This window comes from Protopterus annectens, chromosome 2.part0 (genome assembly GCF_019279795.1).
Source record: "Protopterus annectens isolate FY-2018-M chromosome 2.part0, PAN1.0, whole genome shotgun sequence".
NCBI lineage: Eukaryota > Metazoa > Chordata > Ceratodontiformes > Protopteridae > Protopterus > Protopterus annectens.
In genome coordinates, this window is record NC_056728.1 from 59,155,826 (window position 1) to 59,176,789 (window position 20,964).

General features: G+C 44.5%; 1 protein-coding gene across 1 annotated transcript in view; it reads left to right on the top strand.

Annotated features, from left to right (window-relative positions):
• The window catches only part of UBE2G2 (ubiquitin conjugating enzyme E2 G2), a 435,886-nt gene that overhangs the window by 330,260 nt on the left and 84,662 nt on the right, over positions 1-20,964 (top strand). The window contains exon 5 of the mRNA XM_044060548.1: positions 13,408-13,548. Coding sequence (XP_043916483.1) covers positions 13,408-13,548 — 141 coding nt within the window. The remainder of the gene's footprint in view (positions 1-13,407; positions 13,549-20,964) is intronic.

The window sequence follows — 20,964 nt, forward strand, 5'->3', positions numbered from 1 at the left end:
AGGAGGTAATACATTAAGTGACAGGAAGTGGCTAATTTAATATTGCTGCTATGGGCATATTGCTGTTTTTCTCAAAAAAAAAAAAAAAGTTGCAGTTTCTTTGACATTTTGCTGCAGATTCACAGCAAAGTGTAAACAATTACATGTTTTGTGCCCTTTTCATAATTAAACAATTATTTTTGTGAATTTTTGTTTTGTAGGTTACTGACACTGAAAAAAGCTTGAAATTTCTGTACATCTTTTGTTTTTCTTACAGCAGCATTGAAAATTAATCCAAGCATTTGGTGTGAGAATAGAACCCACAAACTTGCAATCTTCCTGCATTGTGGAGGCAAGGAATATGTTGAGCCACTGATGGTGACTAAATAATATGAACCTGTCAAAGGCAAATATCTGTCCATTGATCAAACATGTAAAGTATTCCAATGTCCACAGGTAGATATTGAACTTCCATGCTGTAGCTGTCAGTGGTGCAGCTGTGAAAGAAACCAGAGCCCACACTATTCAGTTCTTTATAGTAACTGAAGTGGACGAGTCTGTACTTTGAAGTGTATTGGTCAGTTTCCTGGTTAGCTGGGGGGAAAAATGCTTTTTTGACTGTTGCCTTTTCCTTAGTGATTCCTGCCATTTGTGCAGGATGGGGATGTGGACAGTGCTGATATCACAGAAATGTATGTATGTATATTAAGGAGGACCTAGGGGAGAGGTGAAGAGTTGTATTTGGAAGTGACAGCCTACCGTAAGAGGGGGCATCAGATGCAAGGTCACACAGGAGCAAACACCAGATGAATGAGCAGGCAGGGTCAGGAGCTAGTCTGGTTGCCCTGGCTTTTAAGATGAAGGGAGTCCGTGAAAACTGTCCTCCCCTGATGTAAGAGGTGGAGCATGGTACTCATAGAAGGTCCGAATCTGCCAAGAGCAAACTGTGAGCTTTTGAACTCTAGGCCAAAGAACCACTAGGAGTTGATTGAGTCTTGGACCTGCAGGGTTTATTCAGTTGATGCAGTTTATCATTGCAGAGTGGGGGGGGGTATGGATATTCAGAGTTAGACATCACTTGTAAATAGTGATCATGTCACCGAGGATAAGAATACAAAGGCTGTGATAACCAGGTTTTACAAGAGTAGATTACATGGTGCTTGAGGGAGTGGGTCATAACTGAGTTAAGAAGCTGGGTTTAAACTGAGGGACTGAACAGTCTTGTAGAATGGGTGAGTGATGGTGTACTCTTTGCTGCAGACATGGATGTGAAAAAGAGGCAGTAACAGAGACATCTGATGAGTATACCTAGGAATGCTAGCAGTAGGCCTACAAAGGATGAAAAGGCCAAGTGGGGTGGTAGAAGAGGCATGATACAAACCGGGTAGTAGACTGTAAAAAAAGTGGTGAAGGCAGTAGAAATGTCATGTTGAAAGGGACACTGCAGAACATATCAAGACGGGTAACAAAGTTTTAGGCACGTAAGTGAGGAACAGATTTAAGTATAGGTGAGAGAGAGATCACAGCAGACTGGGAAAAGTAGCAGAGGTACTGGATGAATAATGTGTTTCAGTGTTCTCAAAAAAGCAAGGGGAGGATGCTGTACTAGGGGTATGCAGAGCAGAGTGGAGTACAGACCCCCCAGGCTAGAGAGGGGGGTGAAGTGGAGAGGAACCCTGAAAGTAAATTTGACAGGAAGACAAGATAAGTCCCAAAAACAGGTAGGGTTCACCTCATAACTGTCTGAAGTATGAGGTAGTATGGATTACATCCTCTGAAGGAACTCTTCTGAAGATCACGGACTAGTGCAAAACTGCTTTAGAATTGAAAGTGTGTATGTCGTACCCCATTATAGAGGAGCTGAAAAAAGTGTAATTTGAGGAAAGTTAAATTAATTTTGAAGGGAAGATTACAGGTTGATAGATGACAACACATTTGGATTCACAGATGGAGGATAGTCCAACCTGATTCAGTCATGTGATTGGGTTACAGTTGAACTTGACAGGGCAGTACTGCTAGGCATGGTCCACCTAGACTTCAGCACGGCTTTTGACATTAGCCCACATGAGACTGATTTAAAAAAAAAAAAAAAAACCTGACTGCATTAAGAAACGCATCAGGACTGAGGGATCATATTCCAATAGGCCTGCATAGTTGAATGGTAGGACAGACCTGGTTATGGTGAAGATGGTGTCAGGAATTAGGAAAGTGAATAGTGGACCACTGCTGTGGTTTGTCTTGGATCCAGTACTTTTCAGTGTTGATGCAAAGGTTTGTGCAGCAGTGGAGCATGGAGGAAGATAGCTAGGTCGTGACCTGGAAGGGCTGGACAAATAGAACAGGAAAGTTGCATTTGAAGTGGGTCACTGAAAACAAGTCCAAAAGTGCTGCACTTAACTTGCATTAGGGTTATGATCTGTCAGCTGGGGGAGTGTGGTACTGTTGGCAACAGGGTAAGGAGGATATTTTGGGATGGTGATAACAGCTTCAGTGTACCCCCTCAAAACAGAGTGAATGCAGTGGTTGAAGCAGATAATGGGGGGTGCATCTTTCAGGGGAGGGGTTAGATTTGGGGGGGGGGACAAAAAGCAATGCTTCCATTCAACACCCTGGCCTGATCTCAACATGAGAACTGTGTAGATTTATGTCCTTTGTACCTTCCTGTTATTTCTCCCTTGAAAAAGATGCTCCACTGTTTGGGTAGTACAATGGCTAATAGTTCAGTGATTCAAAGACCAACACTGGCCACTTCAGAGAGCTTGAAGAGCCCAATTGATTCCTTTGAAAGTGTGGGGTAGATACTTCAAGGAACCAAGAGAGAAACACATGTAAGAGATGTCCTCACAGTATCCTTCCATAATTCCCGTTAATTGCAATTAGTGATAGAGACACTTGGTGATAGACAACTCTCCAGTGACATACTGCTTCAGAAGGTGGAGGATATCACTGTTGTCCTCTCTGCAGACTATATGAGACTTTGGGAACAAACTACAAGGTAGTTACTTCACCAGCAAGCAAACTGCTTAGCATATTACCTGAGAATGCACTTGGGTGCTACTTATGAATTGAGGGTTAACAGGCAGACCTAAACATCACAAGGGTGGTAATGCAGCTCAAATATAGACCTATGAGCACCTCAAAAAAAAAAAAAAATGATGCACTGTCAAGTGCAAAGGTTCTGTTCAAGAAGCAGCTCTGGCCAATAATGCAGCCTTAAATTAGATCAAGGCCTACTCTGTGGGTTTGCTGGAATCCCACTTATAGTAATGGCACTCCTAAAAAAGGACTCCTCCTGGTAGTCATTTGCTGGCTAAGGAGAATATGGTTCTTCAGTAAATGCAGATAATAGTCTTAATGCCACCTACCAGTAAACTGCAAGCTGTTTGCTTGGCAAGAAGGGTTCCTACTTAACTTGTATATATGGAGGGAGCTGATGTCTTGGAATGTGCCATGGTTGTTCCCCACTGTCAAGTTTTCTCCTCATGGATAATTTGCATCTTAGAAAAAGCAAGGCAACCTCACACTGTCTGAATTATCTATGTAGAATACTTTTGTGGAATGGCATTGTTGTTAATCAGTTTAACCCAACTAATTGTGCCATACATGGGATCCTACAGTTCTCACGTCAAGTTCTAGCCTATTCTTTTTGGTAAAGTGGATCAGTTATGCATCTTTGTCCCATTATATTAGATGTAAATTGGTCCATGGATGGTTGCCTTTGAGTTCTCCAGAAAACTTATCCTGTCAGCTTGGGACATTGGTTTTATTGTTGAAGCTGGTTCCCTGTCTGTTTGCCTTGGCCAACACAGCTTCTGTCAATTGTATGTCTTGGGAAGATAGATTTTTTTTTTTTTTTTTTTTGCTAGTCATCACTTTGGCCTAGAACTTTTATACAGACCTTAGTGTGCAGGAAACCGTATGCATTTTTTGAAAAGACAAAGTATCCCCCGAGACCAACTGCTCTTGCCTATAGTGTTCTAAAGAATTCCCAGTACCATTTTGTACAACTGCATGTATTTTTTCTAGAGCTTAAAAACAAAGGAGAAATAATTCCACACACTTTAATGAGCACTAGCTGGTCATCTATTCCACTGACATGACTAAAAACTCGAGACAGCTGTATAATTTGTGTCCCTTCATGGTAGGGAAGCAGGACAGGTAGCATCCAAGCACTTTCTCCAGTCGACCATTTTACCTGGCATTCTACTGTGTAATACATGAAAGGATCCTGGCTGGGCAGGTAACAGTCGCACACTACCAACATTTGTTGCCACTGTAGCCTTCGTTAAGAATATATCTGCTCAAAGTACTTGTAAAGCTGCCATTTGGAATTGTGTACTGTTAAGGAAATGTATGTATAGATGTGATTATGCAGTCCAGGAGTGGGGTTGACTTTGCTACTTCAGAGCATTCGATAACGTTCCATCTTTGTGTCGGGTTGGAAACTTACACTTTTGTAGGCTCCATTTAATGTTGTGTATCTGCTGCAGCAATGATCCTTAGTACAGTTGTCAGGGTATTTTCCATTGCCATGTTTAATAGTTTTATTGCTACTGCAGGAGATCCACTTCTAATCCCCCTTTATGGGTAGTCTCATATATTTGTGCTCCCCCATTGTCTTAAAGGGAATGCTGACTCCTCATGTATACTTTAAAGGTGAAATTGTGGCTTTTACATTTTAATCACGGTGGAGGTTACTATGTATCTGGTATTTGAATAGGGTCAGTAGCTGTAAAAGGTGCCCTTTTAGTCACTGCTATTTCTGTCTGGGTACCAGGCATGACCACTGGATTATTCAGTAGCTCTTCCATTGATTACAGATTAGGGGATGGGATACAGGATCATTTGTTTGGTAATGCTTGGCCTTCAAAGCAGAACAACAGATAAGATTATGTTATCATTTACAGTTGCATTTTGTACTGAAATCCATGCAGGCATTAAACTTGTAATGATTTTTTTGGGTGGCTGACCACTCTTCTGGGCTGCTGTGAAGGCTGGAGTCCTCGTGCAATTGTTTCCCATTCATATTACAAATGTATTGCAGCAGTTATTGTACTATTTGAACATGTGCTTTTATGAGTACCCTCAGGCTGTATCAGTTGATTTATCATGACATCCTATTTAGTGGGTCCTAATTACTTTGCAACTGTTTTCCTGTGTCTAGGACAACTGCTGCACCCAGCAGCTGTCAGTGGAGTTCCCTGGAAGTCAGGCAAGTCTATTTTTTATTGTAGCCCAGTACGAGGCAAGTACCATGCTGTAAGTCAGGTAAGTTGATTTTTCGAAAATTTCAATAAGTATCCAGGAACCAGAAGGAAACTCCAAAGGTTTGAATTCACTCTGTTTAATAAGCATCAATTAAATATTTTAACGATTGTCTGATGAAGTCCTGACTAGTGAGGGACGAAAACGCAATTATTGTAAAGAGCGTTAATGTGCTGTCAACATAGTACTTGTGGCTGTTTTTATTTCGTGGCGTATTAAACAGAGTGAATTCAAACTTTTGGAGTTTCCTTCTGGTTCCTGGATACTTATTGAAATTTTCGAGTTACCAGTTTCAGTATTTGTTGGAGTTATAAGTTGATTTTTCATTATATCCCAGTATGAGGCAGGTGCCATGTCTTTGGTGCTTTATCTTCATTTGCAGGAATGTGCAAGTTCAGGGGTTATGATGAGCTGGTAGACTCAGAGACTGAACACTCTCTTCCCAAGAGCCACACAACACCACAGTATGTTTTAGCAGATGATGTAACATTACAGAGTGCATTGATATAGTGCCCTGCATGCCCTTGAACTCACGAGCTTTAGAGAAAAACATTTATTTGCTTTTGATTACTGGGAAAGTACGTCTGGGAACTGAAATGCCCATTTCAGCAAGGGCCTGAGGAGAAAAGCTCTAAAAAAAAAGGATAGAAATAAATTTTTGACAATTCAAAACAAAACGATTAACATTTACAAAGCATGTAAGATTAAGGAAATATATATTTTCAAGATATTGTAATTAAAATCAAAAATACTAGATTAATGCACTTGTATAGTATCCACAGTGGACAGAGTTAGGATTGCATACTTCAAAACTGTAAGTGTGGTACAGTTGCATAGTTTAGTTGCCAGGTGGTATTTTAGAGCATATTTGAATTGTTGCAGGCTATTTAAAAGCCTGATGTGGTTTGGAAGTTTGTTCCGTGCCTTGGAGTTGGTGACACAGAACAGTGAGTCACTGTCATAATTAGATTTATTAGCACAAGTTGGTTCTGAGGATCTTGGGGTTGTATTTGGTATATGCTGCTGAATAAGATTTGACAGGATGTTTTAAGTGGATGATGAACTATTTTGTGTGCTGAGAGAGGGTCAAGTGTTGAATTCAAGCTAGTTTAGGGTAGTGAGCACCGTGCAGTGATGGGAGTGGTTTTGGAGTCTGCAGGCGAATTTGCTAATTTTCTTGTAGGTGCTTTCTAGTTTGTGCTTGGAAGTGTTGAAATTTGTAAATATTTTGCATATAGGAGGGTAGGAAGGAGAAGGGAGGTGGCAGCTATTTTTTTCTGTGATCACTTAGGTGCTTTGCTTTGTAAAGAGAACCTAGTTTGCAGTATGTATTTTTTGACTGCATTGTCAATGTGCAGATCAAATTTTAAATTACCCGTAATTCATAGTAATTTTTTTTTTTTTTTTTTGTGTGTGTGTGTGTCTGTTGGAAGAGATAAAATTAAGGCCAGTGCTTTGATTTATATTTTTAGGAAGGAATGACATTAGACTGCGGTGGTGGTGCTGCGGTAGCGTTGTCGCCTCAGTTAGACGTTACACGTTCGATTCTCAGAGCATCTTCTGTGTGTGGACATGCGTGAATGGGCGTTCCTTCGCTGAAGGTTGTGCGTTAGGCCCGGCAAGCCAGCACGTAAAAATCTACTGCCAATCATTAGCGGACCGGAGTTCCGCTGTGTCGACCCCTAACCAGGAAAAGCCGAAAGACAAGACAGAAGGAAGGAAGGAATGACATTGGTTTTGTTTAGGGTAGCTAAGTTGAGGAAAGGAATTTGATGTCAGTAGTAGACCCATTGAAAAGGATGCTTTCACACAGATATTTAAAATGTTTTATTCTAGCCAGGGCACAACACTAGTATCCCCTGTCTTCTTGAATTGATCAGTATTGCAGCACAGTATCTCAGCAGCTAGCACACTTATCTTTGGTGCTGGAAGATCACAGTGCTGTGGGTTCTATTTCCACACCATGTAGTTGGATAAATTTTATGGGCTTCATTCCTGAGTGAGCTGTACTTCAGATAAGATGTTAAACTAAGGCCGTATCTGCCAGAGTCGGTGAAGTAAAAGATCCCACTGCACTTACCAAAGAACAAATGGGCAAGTTTGGTGGTCCTTGGGTTTCCCCTGAAAAAAGGCCATTGAGCTAGTGGGACTAAACTATTTAGCAAAGTGTAAATAAATAAAGATGCCATGAGCTGTGGCCACATTTACAGATTTTTTTAAAATCAGTCTATATTGTTAATCTTGAAGTTCTTGGCTATCCTGGTGTTTTGCAGCTTAGGGTATTGTTCCACAGTGTTAGTGATACAAGTTCAATGTTCGTGTTTCACTGTTGCAGTCATTACACTTGGGTTATCTTGCTGGCAGGCTACCCACAGTCGGCCTGAATTCCAAAGTCCTGGTCCGACGTCGGTTGCTGTCTCTTCCCTGACGTCAGTGTGCCAGGGGTATAAAAGATGCAGCCAAATCCATTTTCTTCAGTCTTTCTTGCCACGCGGTGCCCGAAGCAAAGCAGTTCGCAAGTGCAGGTCGGCCGACTCCTGAGATTTTCGAAATCGAATTTCAGATCCGAAGTCTTCAATAAAGCTAAGTACCCATTGGTGAAACTTTTTTCTTGCTCCAGACCGATGTCAGAAAAAAGTTAACAATTGTATTTTTTGTGGGAAGCAAATACCTCATAAGGATTTCCACTGTTACTGTATTCCTTGCCTAGGCCATGACCACGACATTGCTAGTTGTCGGTTTTGTGCTAGATTTAACCAACGCACTATTAAGCGTCTGTACGACTTTGCATTTCAGTATTTTGGTAGAAGGTTTAACTACATAATGCTGTCTGAACAACCGACGACCGGAATTCATAAGAAACGCAAGGATAAAGACAAGGACAAGCATCCGAGGTCCAAAACCAACAACGAAGCCTCTTCTAGGCAAGTCGTCTGTGCTCAGTGAGGCACTTTCGCAGCCTCTGACTCCCACTACCTCAGAGCCACAGGCCGCTTCCGACTCCCACGTGGAGACAGCTAGGCCTCTGGATATTCAAGGTATTGGCCTTTCGGAAATTAATCCCTCAGATGGGTCCGGAGCCGCTGAGCAGGCATCCGCTTCTGAGGGTGTCTTCAGACCTACACAACTTTATATAAAGCCTACTTCAGCATCCAAGGCAAAGTCTAAAACAGTTTTAAAGACAAGGAAACCAGTTCAGCATTCTCCAGGACAGGCTTCTATGCCTAAGAAACAGATGCTCAGAATGGCCGAAGACTTAATTACTTTTGATCACGGGTTCCCACCCCCCTCCATTTCCTCTGATTCCACTTCTGATCAGGAATATTCTGTTCCTCCCTATGAGGATTCTGATGCTGAAGATTCTATTCCTTCAGCTTCTCCTCCTGAGGACTATTCTTTTGGGGAAACCCTGCATACCATGAGAGAGCATTTCCATTGGGAGAGCCAGGATTATTCCGAATCTAAGAAAAGACTTGGGGACTTTCTTTTACTTCCACAGCATAGACCTCTTGCAATTCCCCCTGTTCTAGACATAGTGGATGATGTTTTCTGAGAGTCCGGCCTGTCTCCAGACTCTTTACCTCCTGCCCCTGTTGAGCCAGACAGATACTACAGGGTTCCAGACACCCATAAATTTCTTTACAAAACCCTGCTGCTGACCCAGAAACCATCTCACAGGGTCCCAAAAGGGGGTCAAGGCTGCTTCTGCCAAAAACCCTGTCCCCTCAGACAGAGATTCTAGGGCTTTGGACAGATGGGGGAAAAAAGTTTACACTTCTGCTACTTTGGCTGTAAGGGCTTTAAATTGTCAGTTTCATATGCTTAAATATCAACAATACTTAATGTCGTTAAAACAAAAAATGTTGACAAATTCTGAATGTACTGAGAACAAAGAATTGCAGGATATATTACATGCAGTTGAACAAGTGGGAAAACATACTTTGCAATGTGACTATGATTCACTGGAGGCCTCGTGCAGGGCCGCTGTTACAGGTTCTGTTATTAGAAGGCATGCTTGGTTAAAGGAACAGAATCTGCCTGATCATGTTAAAGCAAAATTATTGGATGCTCCATTACAGCATGATACTTTGTTTGGTGTTAAGGCAGAGGAGGTGTTAAAGAAAATGGAGGATAAGGCAAAATCTATGCAGACAGTAAAGGATTTCTTACAGGTACAGCCACCCAGATTTAGCAGAAACTGTCCCTCTAATATTGGTCCTTTCCAGTGTCAGACCACAAAGAGGCAGATACAGACACCCTACAGGTAGGCAACAGCCCCAGGGCTCATACAGGCCCAAACAATGGGGTGCTTCTACCTCCAAAAGCGGAGAAGACAAATCACAGCCTTCTAGAAAACAGTCCCAATGACTTCCCTTTGCCAATGCCAAGCACTTATTTTTTGGCAGCATCCTTAGGGGGGAAGCTAGCACTTTTTTCTCAAAACTGTCACAAGATCACCCAGGACAAATTGGTCTTAAATATAATCTCTCAGGGCTACAGGTTCCATTTTCACACCCTTCCAAAGGCAAAAGGTATGCCAGACCTGCCACGCAATCAATGGCAAGAAGCACAAAAATAAGTTTCATCTCTCATTGACATGGGTGCTATCCAGCCAGTGCCACAACAAGAGCAGGGAAAAGGATTTTACTCAAGACTTTTCTTAGTACCAAGAAAGGACAAAGCCTGGAGACCAATTCTGGACCTGTCTATTCTAAATACTTTTCTGGATGTCCCAAAATTCAAAATGTTGACTCTACAACAGCTTCTGCCATGCTGGACAACAAGGCTTGGCTCTTAACTTTGGACCTCAGAGGCATACCTGCATGTCTCAACCAGACAATCTTGCAGAAGATACCTCAGATTCATAGCTGGCTCAATGCACTACCAATTCTCTGCATTGCACTTTGGCTTATCTACTGAGCCCAGGGTCTTCACAAAATGCCTGGCACCAGTAATTGCATTTTGCAGACCGAGGAATTCAAATATACCCCTACTTGGACGACTGCCTTATTCAAGCAAAGGACAAAGATATTCTACTACAGCATCTGGCGTTTGTAAAAAGATTACTAATTTGCCTAGGGTACACAGTAAACGAAAAGAAATCAAAACTAGTGCCCTCTCAAGAGATAAAATTCCTGGGTGCAAGCTTAAATACAACTTACCAGATGGCTTCTCACGCCAGACAAACAAAGGCATCTGACTTCTTACTTCAAAGACGTGGCAACAAAGACCCAGTTATCTGCAAGTAAAATTCTGCAGGCTTAGGGCTACATGCCATCCAGCATTCTAATAATTCCATATGCAAGACTGCATATGAGGAACCTACAATGGTATATTAAAAAGTGTTTGGATTCAACATTGCCACAGCCTGGAAACAGTAATTACTCTTATTCCCTGCTTGCAACAGGAATTTCTATGGTGGGCACAAGCCTGTCACCACAACAGGGGACAGCCATTCACCTTACTCACTGCCAGGCAGACACTAACAACAGATGCATCGGATTATGCCTGGGGGGCACACATGGCAGGAAAATGTATTTAGGGCACATGGCCCACAAACCAAATGCATCTACATATAAATCAAAAAGAGATGCTAGCCGTACAAAATGCCCTGACAGCCTTCAAGGACCTACTTCATCCAGGACAACTAATGATAAAGATGGACAATACTACAGTCATGTGGTACATAAGCAAGGGGGCACACATTCCCACCCCCTCTGCAGGCAAGCCATGACTTTGTGGAACATAGCCTTGACTTACCAAGTACATCTGCAAGCACAATTCCTGCCAGGAAAGACAAATACTTTGGCAGACTGACTAAGCAGAAACCTCATGGATCCTCATGAGTGGAAACTGGATCTACAAATCTTCAACATAACGGGGATGCCCAGACATAGATCTATCGCCTCCCCTCATAACTGCCAGCTACAGAGATTCTGCTCTCGGACTTATCACAAGCAAGCATGGAAAGTGGACGCCCTTTCATTCAGCTGGAAAGCCCTTAAGTATATGCCTTCCCTCCTCTGCCTCTCCTCTCCAAAGGTACTCCTAAAGGTCAGACAAGAGAAGCCAAAAATTATACTGATTGCCCAGACTGGCCATGCCAGCACTGGTACCCAATCCTAAAGAGCTTGTCTGAGGGCCCAGCCTGGACGTTGCCTCTAATACCTCATTTTCTGACCCAACAGAACAATCAGATCTTGCACAGCCAACTCAGAACCCTAAATCTGGCTGCATGGCGGTTAATGTAATCTTTCAAAACACACCTCTCTCTAAAGCAGTGATGGATGTAATTTTGGAGGCCAGAAGGGCCAGCATCAGAAAATCTTATGCACAAAAATGGAAAAGATTCTGTGCTTGGAACCAAGCACAGAGAATTGACTCGCTAGAACCTAATATTCCTCAGATTTTGCAATACCTAACTGAGATGCTGGACAAAGGCCTATCCTCATCAATTAAGATCCATGCCTCTGCCATTTCAGCTCATTACAATACGGAACCACCTATTTTTTCTCATCCACTGCTAAGACAGTTTCTCAGAGGGGCCAAAAACATAAGCCCTCCAAGGAGAGCTCCAATACCTACATGGGACCTCAACTTTGTCTTGGAAAAGCTCACTCTGCCTCCTTTTGAGCCTGCCAATACAGCAGCGATAAAATACTTGTCATGGAAAACCGCTCTTCTCCTAGCAATAACTTCAGCAAGAAGAGTCTCAGAGTTACAGGCACTAATGGCTGTGGAACCTTTCATTATTTTCCATCAGGACAGGGTTTCTCTAAGGACAAACCCGACATTTATGCCTAAGGTAGTGTCCAGCATGGCTCTTAATCAAACCATACATTTGCCTACCTTTTATCCAAACCCACAGAATAAGGGGGAGAGAAATCTGCATACTTTGGACATACACAGCTACGCTTTTACTTGGACAAAACTAATGCCTTCAGAAAGACTGAGCAACTCTTAGTGGCATATGCTGCAGGTTCCCAAGGAAAAGCCATTTCAAAGCAGACTATTTCAAAATGGATAGGCCACTGCATTCGTTTCTGCTATTCACAACATGGCAAATCTGTGCCCAAGGGCATTAGGCCACATTCTACCAGAGCAGCAGCTACTTCAGCAGCCTTCCTCAGAGGAGTACCAACCAAGGATATTTTGGAGGCTGCAACATGGACTTCAGTGCACACATTTACAAAGCACTACCATTTACTTCTCTACTCTAAATCCAGAGCGGGCTTTGCCACTGCAGTTCTGCAGGGCCTCATAGCCACTCCTAACTCTATTTAGGCCCAGCCACCCAACCTCAGCTTTGGGATTCAACCCAAGTTTAATGACTGCAACAGTGAAACACGATGAACATAGTACAGTTATGTACCGACCATAAATGTAGATGTTCGAGTGTATTCACTGTTGCAGTCCAGGTTACCCTCCCACCTTCCCCCTTTGTTTTCTTTGCTGGGAATTATCTGTACCTCTCTCTTCTATACAACCTATGTGGTGTATTTGCTTGTAGAGGAAGGTTATGTGCATGCTTTTTTATGTTCATAATTTTTTACAGCCTACCCTTTTGGGGGCACCTGACATCTGGGGCAAGAAAAACTGAAGAAAATGGCATCTGCTGCATCTTTTATACCCCTCGCGCACTGATGTTATGGAAGAGGCGACAGCAACCGACGCCGGACCAGGACTTTGGAATTCAGGCCGACTGCGGGTATCCTGCCAGCAGGATAACCCAAGTGTAATGACTGCAACAGTGAATACACTCTAACATCTGCATTTATGGTAGGTACACAACTGTACTTTGTGGTGGTGGATCTTGATGCCAGCCAGTCACATAGAAGTGCATAACCTGAAAATTTACACTCTTAATTTAGTGTGTTTGGTGCAGTTTGGCTGCTGTTCATGTGCTATATTGTGGTGTATAGTAATGCATTATATTCTTAAAGATGTCAGTGATTTTCTTTAGTGAGGCCGCTGTAACCTAAGATCATATAATAGAATATATATATTTCTAAATATGAAAAAAATTAGTGTTGAATTAAAAGTTGAATTTAAAACAGTTACGGTAGTCTGGTGGAATTGGCAAATAATCTTGTCTACTTCTGCCAAAAGACTATAATAGGATTAAGTGTCAGTTGTCTAATAAATGGTTTCTTCTTTCTTTAGTCTATCCTGATGGAAGAGTGTGCATATCGATCCTGCATGCCCCTGGAGATGATCCTATGGGATATGAAAGTAGTGCAGAGCGCTGGAGCCCTGTGCAAAGCGTTGAGAAAATCCTCTTGTCAGTTGTTAGTATGTTGGCAGGTAAGATGCTTGTAATGCAGATGTAAATGTTGCAGTTTTGGAAAATCAGTTATACGGTGTAATTTTTCTTTGCTATTTTTGCATGTACTTTGAAGTGTGAAAAGATAATTGTAGTTGGTGCTTGAAGTAGTACAGCAATTAAAAGAATTGTTTACTTCTGCTTCTTTTGAAACCATTCGTTGCAGTAGTTTGGTTTTAAACAAAATAATTTGATTTCTTTGTTTTTCTAATGGAGCTTTTATGTGACAAGTAAACCTGGTTTTGTAGCTGCTTTGCTGGTGTAGAGGGATAAATCCTTATCCAGATGACCAGAGTTTGATAGCATCTTGGGTGCCTGATAGAAGTAGCAGAGAGTATGGGGTGTTCATATCATGGGAGAATAGATGCGTTCTGATGTTCTTAGTGTTTCACTGTTGCAGTCATCACTTGTGGGTTATCCCTGCTGGGTAGCCCTCGGCCGGCCTGAGTACCAGAGTAAAGGTTTCCCTCCTGTGTCAGCTGTTCTGTGAGTGTGGCTGATGTCAGGTCATCAGGGCTACAAAGGGAGACAGTCAACGCCATTACATCAGTCTTTCTTGCTGTGGAGCCTGAAGCAGAAGCAGTTTTGCAAGTGTGTCGGTCGGCCGTTGCCAGAGTGAAGACAACTGTCTAAAGCTAAGTACCCCATTGGGGAATTTTTTCTTGCCTTAAACCGATGTCAGAGAAAGTTAATAACTGTCTCAGTTGTGGAAAGCAGATCCCACACCCAAGACTTCCATTCTCTCTGCTTCACCTGTTTAGGCCCAGACCACGATGTTCCAGGGTGTCTGTTCTGTGCCCTCTTTAATGCCCATACTATAAAAAGAAGAGCTAATATTGTAACTAGGCATTTTAGTCTGTCCTTCCAGCAATGCAAAATGGCGTCGTTCTCTCAGGCAGTTTGACTTTCCTAGAAAGAAAAAAAGACAAGGATAGGCCTCCAAAAGTTAGGCCCTCTGACGACCCCGACTTCTGTCCACCCTTTCTCAAAGCAAGGTTACAGCTGAAGTCAGTGAGGTACATACGCAGCCCTTGACGACAGCCGACAATCCGCTGCAGGCCTCTACCAAGACCCATTCAGAGTCCGGTACGCCACTGGATCAAGCTCCTCCTGCCAAGATGTCGTTTTTTCCTCACGCAGTTGGGACCAGAATCGCTTTGCAGGCACCAGCTTCAGCGGAGCCCCGACCAACACCTGAAGCCAGGGTTAGACCGACATCACTGGTCAAATTGACTCTGTATAAGGCTACTGAACTAGCTAGGCCCAAGCCAAAATCTACCCCCCAAAAATATCCCTCCACAGAGCCACAGCCACCAAACTAGTACTAGCCAGCCAGCCCCTCAGTCATAGCAACTTCTCAGAATGACACAGGACCGGATGGCTCTGATCAGGGGTAGCCAACCTCCCCCTCCCACACCAGCCAAAAGAAAGACCCCCCCCCCCCCCGAAATCCTCACAGACCCAGAATCAATGGATTCAGATCTGGAGGAGTCAGACATGGAAGACCAGCCCTTAGCAGCATTCAATGTCTCTGATGCTCCCATTCCCACTGTCCCTCCCCTTGAGGACCTTTATTTTGAGGAAACTCCAAACACTCTCAAAGAACATTTTCAGTGGGAGGCCCAGGACTAACCCCCAGTCTAAAAAGTCTCAGAGAATTTCTGCATCTGCCTCAGCATGAGCCTCTGACCATTCCTCCAATCCTGGATGTAGTAGAGGATGTTTTTCTAGAGTCAGCTCTATCTTCAGGCACACTTCCCTCCTGCATCCAGAAAACCTGATGGATACTACAGGGTGCAAGACTCTCACAAATACCCATTTAAAAACCCTACTACAGATCCTAAAGTAATTATTCAGGGCTCTAAGGGAGCTAGAGCAAGTTCTTCTAAAAACCCCATACCAACTGACAAAGAAAGCAAAGCTGTAGACAAAATGGGTAAAAAGGTTTACACCTCAGATACGTTAGCCGTTAGGGCATTAAACTGTCAGTTTCATATGATCAAATTCCATCAGAATGTGCTTGAACTTATTAAACAGAAAATATCTGCCTTGTCTGACAGTAACACTACCAGAGAATCAACAGACCTCATACGGTTAAGCTCTCGGGTAGCTAAGCATTTCTTACATTGTGGTTATGATGCCTTGGAAGCCTCTACCAGGGCTTGCAGCTACAGGATCAGTTATTAGAAGGCACGCCTGGTTAAGGGAGCAACCTTTGCCTGACCAGGTAAAATCCAAACTTTGATTCCTTTTTGATAAAGAGCAGTTGTTTGGCCCCAAGGCCAAGGAGTTCATCAAGAAAATGGAGGACAAAGTCAGATCCATGCAGACTGTCAGACTTTTTGCAGGTGCAGCCTCCCAGGTTCACCAGAAACTTCCCTATCAAGCACTGGTCTTTCCCTGTCTGGCTAAGCCAGTTCAGCGAAAGGGACGCAGAGACAGAACCCCTAGGCTGCAGGCACACAGCCAACAAAGACCTAGGCAGTGGTCCACAGCCCCTCCAAGACAGGAGAGTTCTAAGCCCACTTCCTTCACCAGAGAATCACAATAACTCCCTCCCCTCTGCTCCCCAGGTCTCCAGACAAGCTGGGAGGAAGACTTTTTCTCTTCCTAGAAAACTGGCAGGATATCACCTCAGATCTATGGGTCCTGAAAATTGTTACCAGAGGGTACAGATTCTATTCAAAGAAAAAACAAGGGGATTAGGTTGCCCAGACATCCCTGCCAACCAGACAGCAGAAGCTATTCACCAGATCCAAAAACTTTACGCCCAGGGTGCTGTAGAACCCATGACCAAGGAACAGAGACTGCAAAGGGATTTTAGTCAAGGCTGTTCCTGGTTCCCAGAAGAGAGGGCACATGGCGCTGTATCCTAGACCTCTCTACCCTGAATCTGTCCCTTCTGGTTCCAAAATTCAAACTGTTCACACTACAAAAACTACTGCCTATGCTCCTACCACAAGCCTGGCTAGTGACCCTAGACCTGAAGGATGCCTACCTGCATATTCCTATCAGAGAGTCCTGCAGGAGTTACTTAAGGTTCAGAGCAGGGTCCCAATAATTCTCTGCACTACTTTTTGGCTTATCCACTGCTCCCAGAGTCTTTACAAAGTGTTTGGATCCAGTCATTGCTTACTGCAGACAGAGAGCTATACACATTTTACCCCTATCTGGACAACTGCTTCATTCAGGCAGAAACCAAGGAAAAGCTCCTACAGGACCTCTCCTTTGTGCAGACCATACTGATTTCACTGGGGTTCACCATAAACATGGAGAAGTCCCAGCTGCTACCCATATGAAGGATTACTTTCATGGGCACCCTGCTGGACACATCCAAGCAAATGCCCCCCCCCCCGAAGCAGACCTTTCTGCAGTCCTACTTCACCAGCTAGCTCAAAAGACCCACCTCACAGCCAGGCAAATATTACAAGCCTTGGGATACATGGTCTCCTGCATCCTGCTGGTACCCCTGGCCAGATTGCATATGCGGAAACTGCAATGGTACCTAAGGAGGAACCTCTGGTGGCAACACTCCCAGTCTCTGGAGCACCAACTACCACTAATCCCTTGCTTAAAGAAGGAACTCCTCTGGTAGGCCCAGGCTTCCTCCCTAAACAAGGGATGTCCTTCACCCGCACAAGAAGACCTTGATCACGGATGCCTCAGACATTGCCTGGGGAGCCCACACTGGAACTCTGCAAACCCAGGCCTTTTGGGAACAGGACACTATAAGTTTACACATCAATATGAAAAAAATGCTGGCAGTGCACAGAGCTATCCTAACCTTTCAAGAGCATCTGTCACCAGGGGTACCCCTAATCAGGACAGACAACACCACTGTCATGTGGTACATCAACGAACTCATTCCTACCCCCCTATGTTGCCTTGCCATGGAAATGTGGCGCAGTCAGCATTGAATCTAGGACTGCATCTCTTAGCTCAGTACCTCCCAGGGAAGCAAAGCACCCTGGCAGATCACTTTAAGCAGACAAATCATGGACTCCCACAAGTGGCAGTTGCACAGGGAGACCTTCATACAGATCACTCACATTTGAGGGGAGCCAGACATGGACCTTTTCGCATGCTGACAGAACAGTCAACTGGCCAAGTTCTGCTCAAGACAGTTTCACCCAGAAACCTGGAGGATGGACACCCTCTCCTTCCACTGGGGCAGCCTGTTTGTGTACACCTTTCCCCCACTTTCTCTGTTACCCAGGGTTCTACTCTGAAGATCAGAGAAGGACCAAGGGCTATCCTGATTGCCCCAGATTGGCCAAGGCAGCACTGGTACCCCATGTTCCTCAGCATGAACATGCACTTCTCTTTACCCTGCCTTACACCACAGACCTTCTCACACATACAGGGAGGGAAGCTTCTACATCCAGGCCTTGCCACACTCAAGTTAAGGGTCTGTCACGTTGTCGAACTCTTAAAAATTTGAACGTCATATGGCTGACATATGATCGAACTTTTAAAAGTTCGAACATTTCAACCGAGATCTCCGTACAGTGTGGAATGGGAAGATTTCCCTTTTCTGCATTGTAGTGCGATCTCGGAGCTGGTATATTTAAAGAGCGGGGGGTGTGGGTTGTGCAGGGGGTCTTGCCCCCCTGCTTAAACTGTTCAGGTAGGTTTTTTCCTTTGGTTTATTTTTTTATTACATTTTCAAACTTTTAAAAGTTCAATCATATGGTGTCGACCATATGACATTAGAACTTTTAAAAGTTTGATAATGTAATTTAGATGCCAAGTTAACAGCATGGCTGATTCCACAAAGACATTAAACACTGCAGCCCTCGGCAATCAGGTGTTAAGGAGGCTTGCACACCCAACACTAGAAACTCTTAATGTGAGAGTGTTCAATCTCGCCTTTGTTCTTACACATGGGTTCGGAGCCGATCCTCGGCTCCGTGTCGGCCGACTGCAAGCTCTGCATCGAGAAGAAGCTCGAGGACATCTAATACCCACAATCCCCCTCTGCCTTTACCTCAGATCTAGTTTGCCGCTGCTGCATTCGCATCGCTGGAGGCTAGCTCGAGGGTTTTCAGATAAGATTTAACTTTCTTTTTGTTAAATTTTCAAGAGAACTTGTTCAAAAACACTAGTTATTGTATTTAGTGTATGGTGTGTGTGTAGAGAGAGAAATTCTCGGTACCGTTAACTTAGTTTAACTTCTTTTAACTGGTATAGAGTTTTTCGGGGCCTACCACCCCTACTTGGATTGACAAACGGACTGACATATTTACCGGATTTGACCCTTTTTTTCTCTGGATTGACTGTTACTGGACTTGACTTTTTTCTCTTACTACAAAATGTCTGAGAAAATGAAATCTGGATTCAAACGTTGCCAGTGTGGCCAAAAGATGTCGGTCACGGACAACCACAGTTCCTGTGTCTACTGCCTTGGCCCTCTCCACTTACAAGTGGACTGTTCTATTTGTCACTCTTTTAGTGGGAGGGTCATGACAGATAGGCGCAGGAAACTGATGGACAGAGGTTTGTTGAAACCCTCTTTCCAGGAGGCTCTGGATGCTTCATCCAAATCCTCGAAGGAATCGAAGACGTCTGAGCCCAAGTCATCGGCTCCGAGCTCTTCGGGTAAAGTTAGATCATCGGTTCCACAGACTTCGGGGCCGAGTGTTCAACTGTTGGCAGTTTCCGAGCCTCGAGTCTTGGAACCGGTGACGGAGCTCCCTCCACCGACTCTGTTGAGGTCGGCTCCGTCTTCGATCCCTTCGACTCGTTCTTCCAGGCCCCTCTCCGACACCGATGTGGACCGTGTGGTGCAGAAATTGATGGAGCATACGGCCTTATCCAAGCTTATCTCGGTCTCCTCTCAGTTGATGTCGAGACTTGAAGGCCTGCCACTATCTCCATCTGTTCCTCCTCCGAGACCTGTCCAGTCTTCGGAGCCGGAAGAAGCTGAACTGATGATTGTGGAGCCCTGTGTGCCAGAACCGTCTTTTTCTCGGTCGGCACCGTTCACCTCGACTCCATCCGATCCGGTACTGGAGTCTCGGGGCCGAAGATCCATCCTTGGTTCCGGGACCGAGAGTCGGACCGATGTTTCGGTTCCGACACTCCCTCTCGGAGCCTCGGCGCGGATAGACTCTGTTCCGTCCTCGGGGTCGGTGCCTTCGGTTCCTGTTTCGGGGATTCTTCCCATTTCTTCGGAACCGGGAGATACCTCGACTCGGGACCCGGGGGCCTTCGACCTCATGAGGAAGGTGTTGTCTACCCAGACAACCACATCAGCAGGAACAGCTTCTCCTCCAAACAAAGGAACGTTATCCTCCTCTGCACCCACGGCTACATCCAAGCGTCGAGCACCGGTGTCTCAGCCACCCCTAGAGGGTGCCCCCTCTTCCTCGGAGGCTTCTTCGGATGTTTCCCACGAAGAAGTCCCTAGGAAACGATTGTGTAAGAGGAGACACTTGGATTCTCCACAAGAATCTTTGACATCCGATACTGACTTGGATGAGTCAGAAGGGTCCCCTAAGTCACCTTCAGAAGATGTCTCCTTTTCTGACATCTTGGAGATCCTAAAACAGAGAGGTGACTGGCAATACCTCCCCCCTTCTGAGGATGAGTCAGTTTTGCTGAAGGCATTTGGTGCTCGCCCTTCCTCCTCCTGGGTCACTCCGCCCTTCGATGAGTTAATGGAGTTGATTGCTCGAAGGGCGTGGGAGACACCTGACACGGTGGAACCAGTCCCTAGGAAGCCAAATAAGTACATTATGGCACCACAGGACAAGGCTTACCTCACCAAAGGAGTTCCAGTAGACGCCATGGTGGTGGCAGCGGCCACGAAAAAGGAGATGTCGGAATCTTCCTCATCTGTCCATCCGCCTAACAAAGATTCTAGGACCATGGACAGATACGGGAAGCGCATTTTCAGTTCAGCGGCTTTCTCTATGCGTTCCCTGAACTATTTGACTCATTTTACACGCTTACAGAGAGATCTAGTCAAAGAGTTGGGAGATACCCTCCAGGGTACTACAGATGCTGCTGTTTCAGAGAAAGTTACAGCACATCTCAACACCCTTACATCCATTGTAAACTCGTCCATGAGGCTGATATCATACGCAGCTGAGGGATCGAGTAGGGCAGCGGCTTCAGCGATTGCTCTTCGTAGGCAATCCTGGATGCGCTTATGTTCGTTTGCGGAAGCCTTCAAGTCTTCCTTTACTAACGCCCCATTTGATGGAGCCACACTTTTTGGCCCTAAAGTAAAGGAGACCCTTACCCGGTGTGAACAGGAGGGAAAGACTCTGTCTGCTGTCGGAGTCCGTTTTCCACCCTTCCAGACCGTACCCCAAAGGGCAACGTGGTGGGAAAATGTGGTTTCAAAACCCCAAGGATCTTTCCCAAACACACAGGGTGATGCCCCTCTAGAG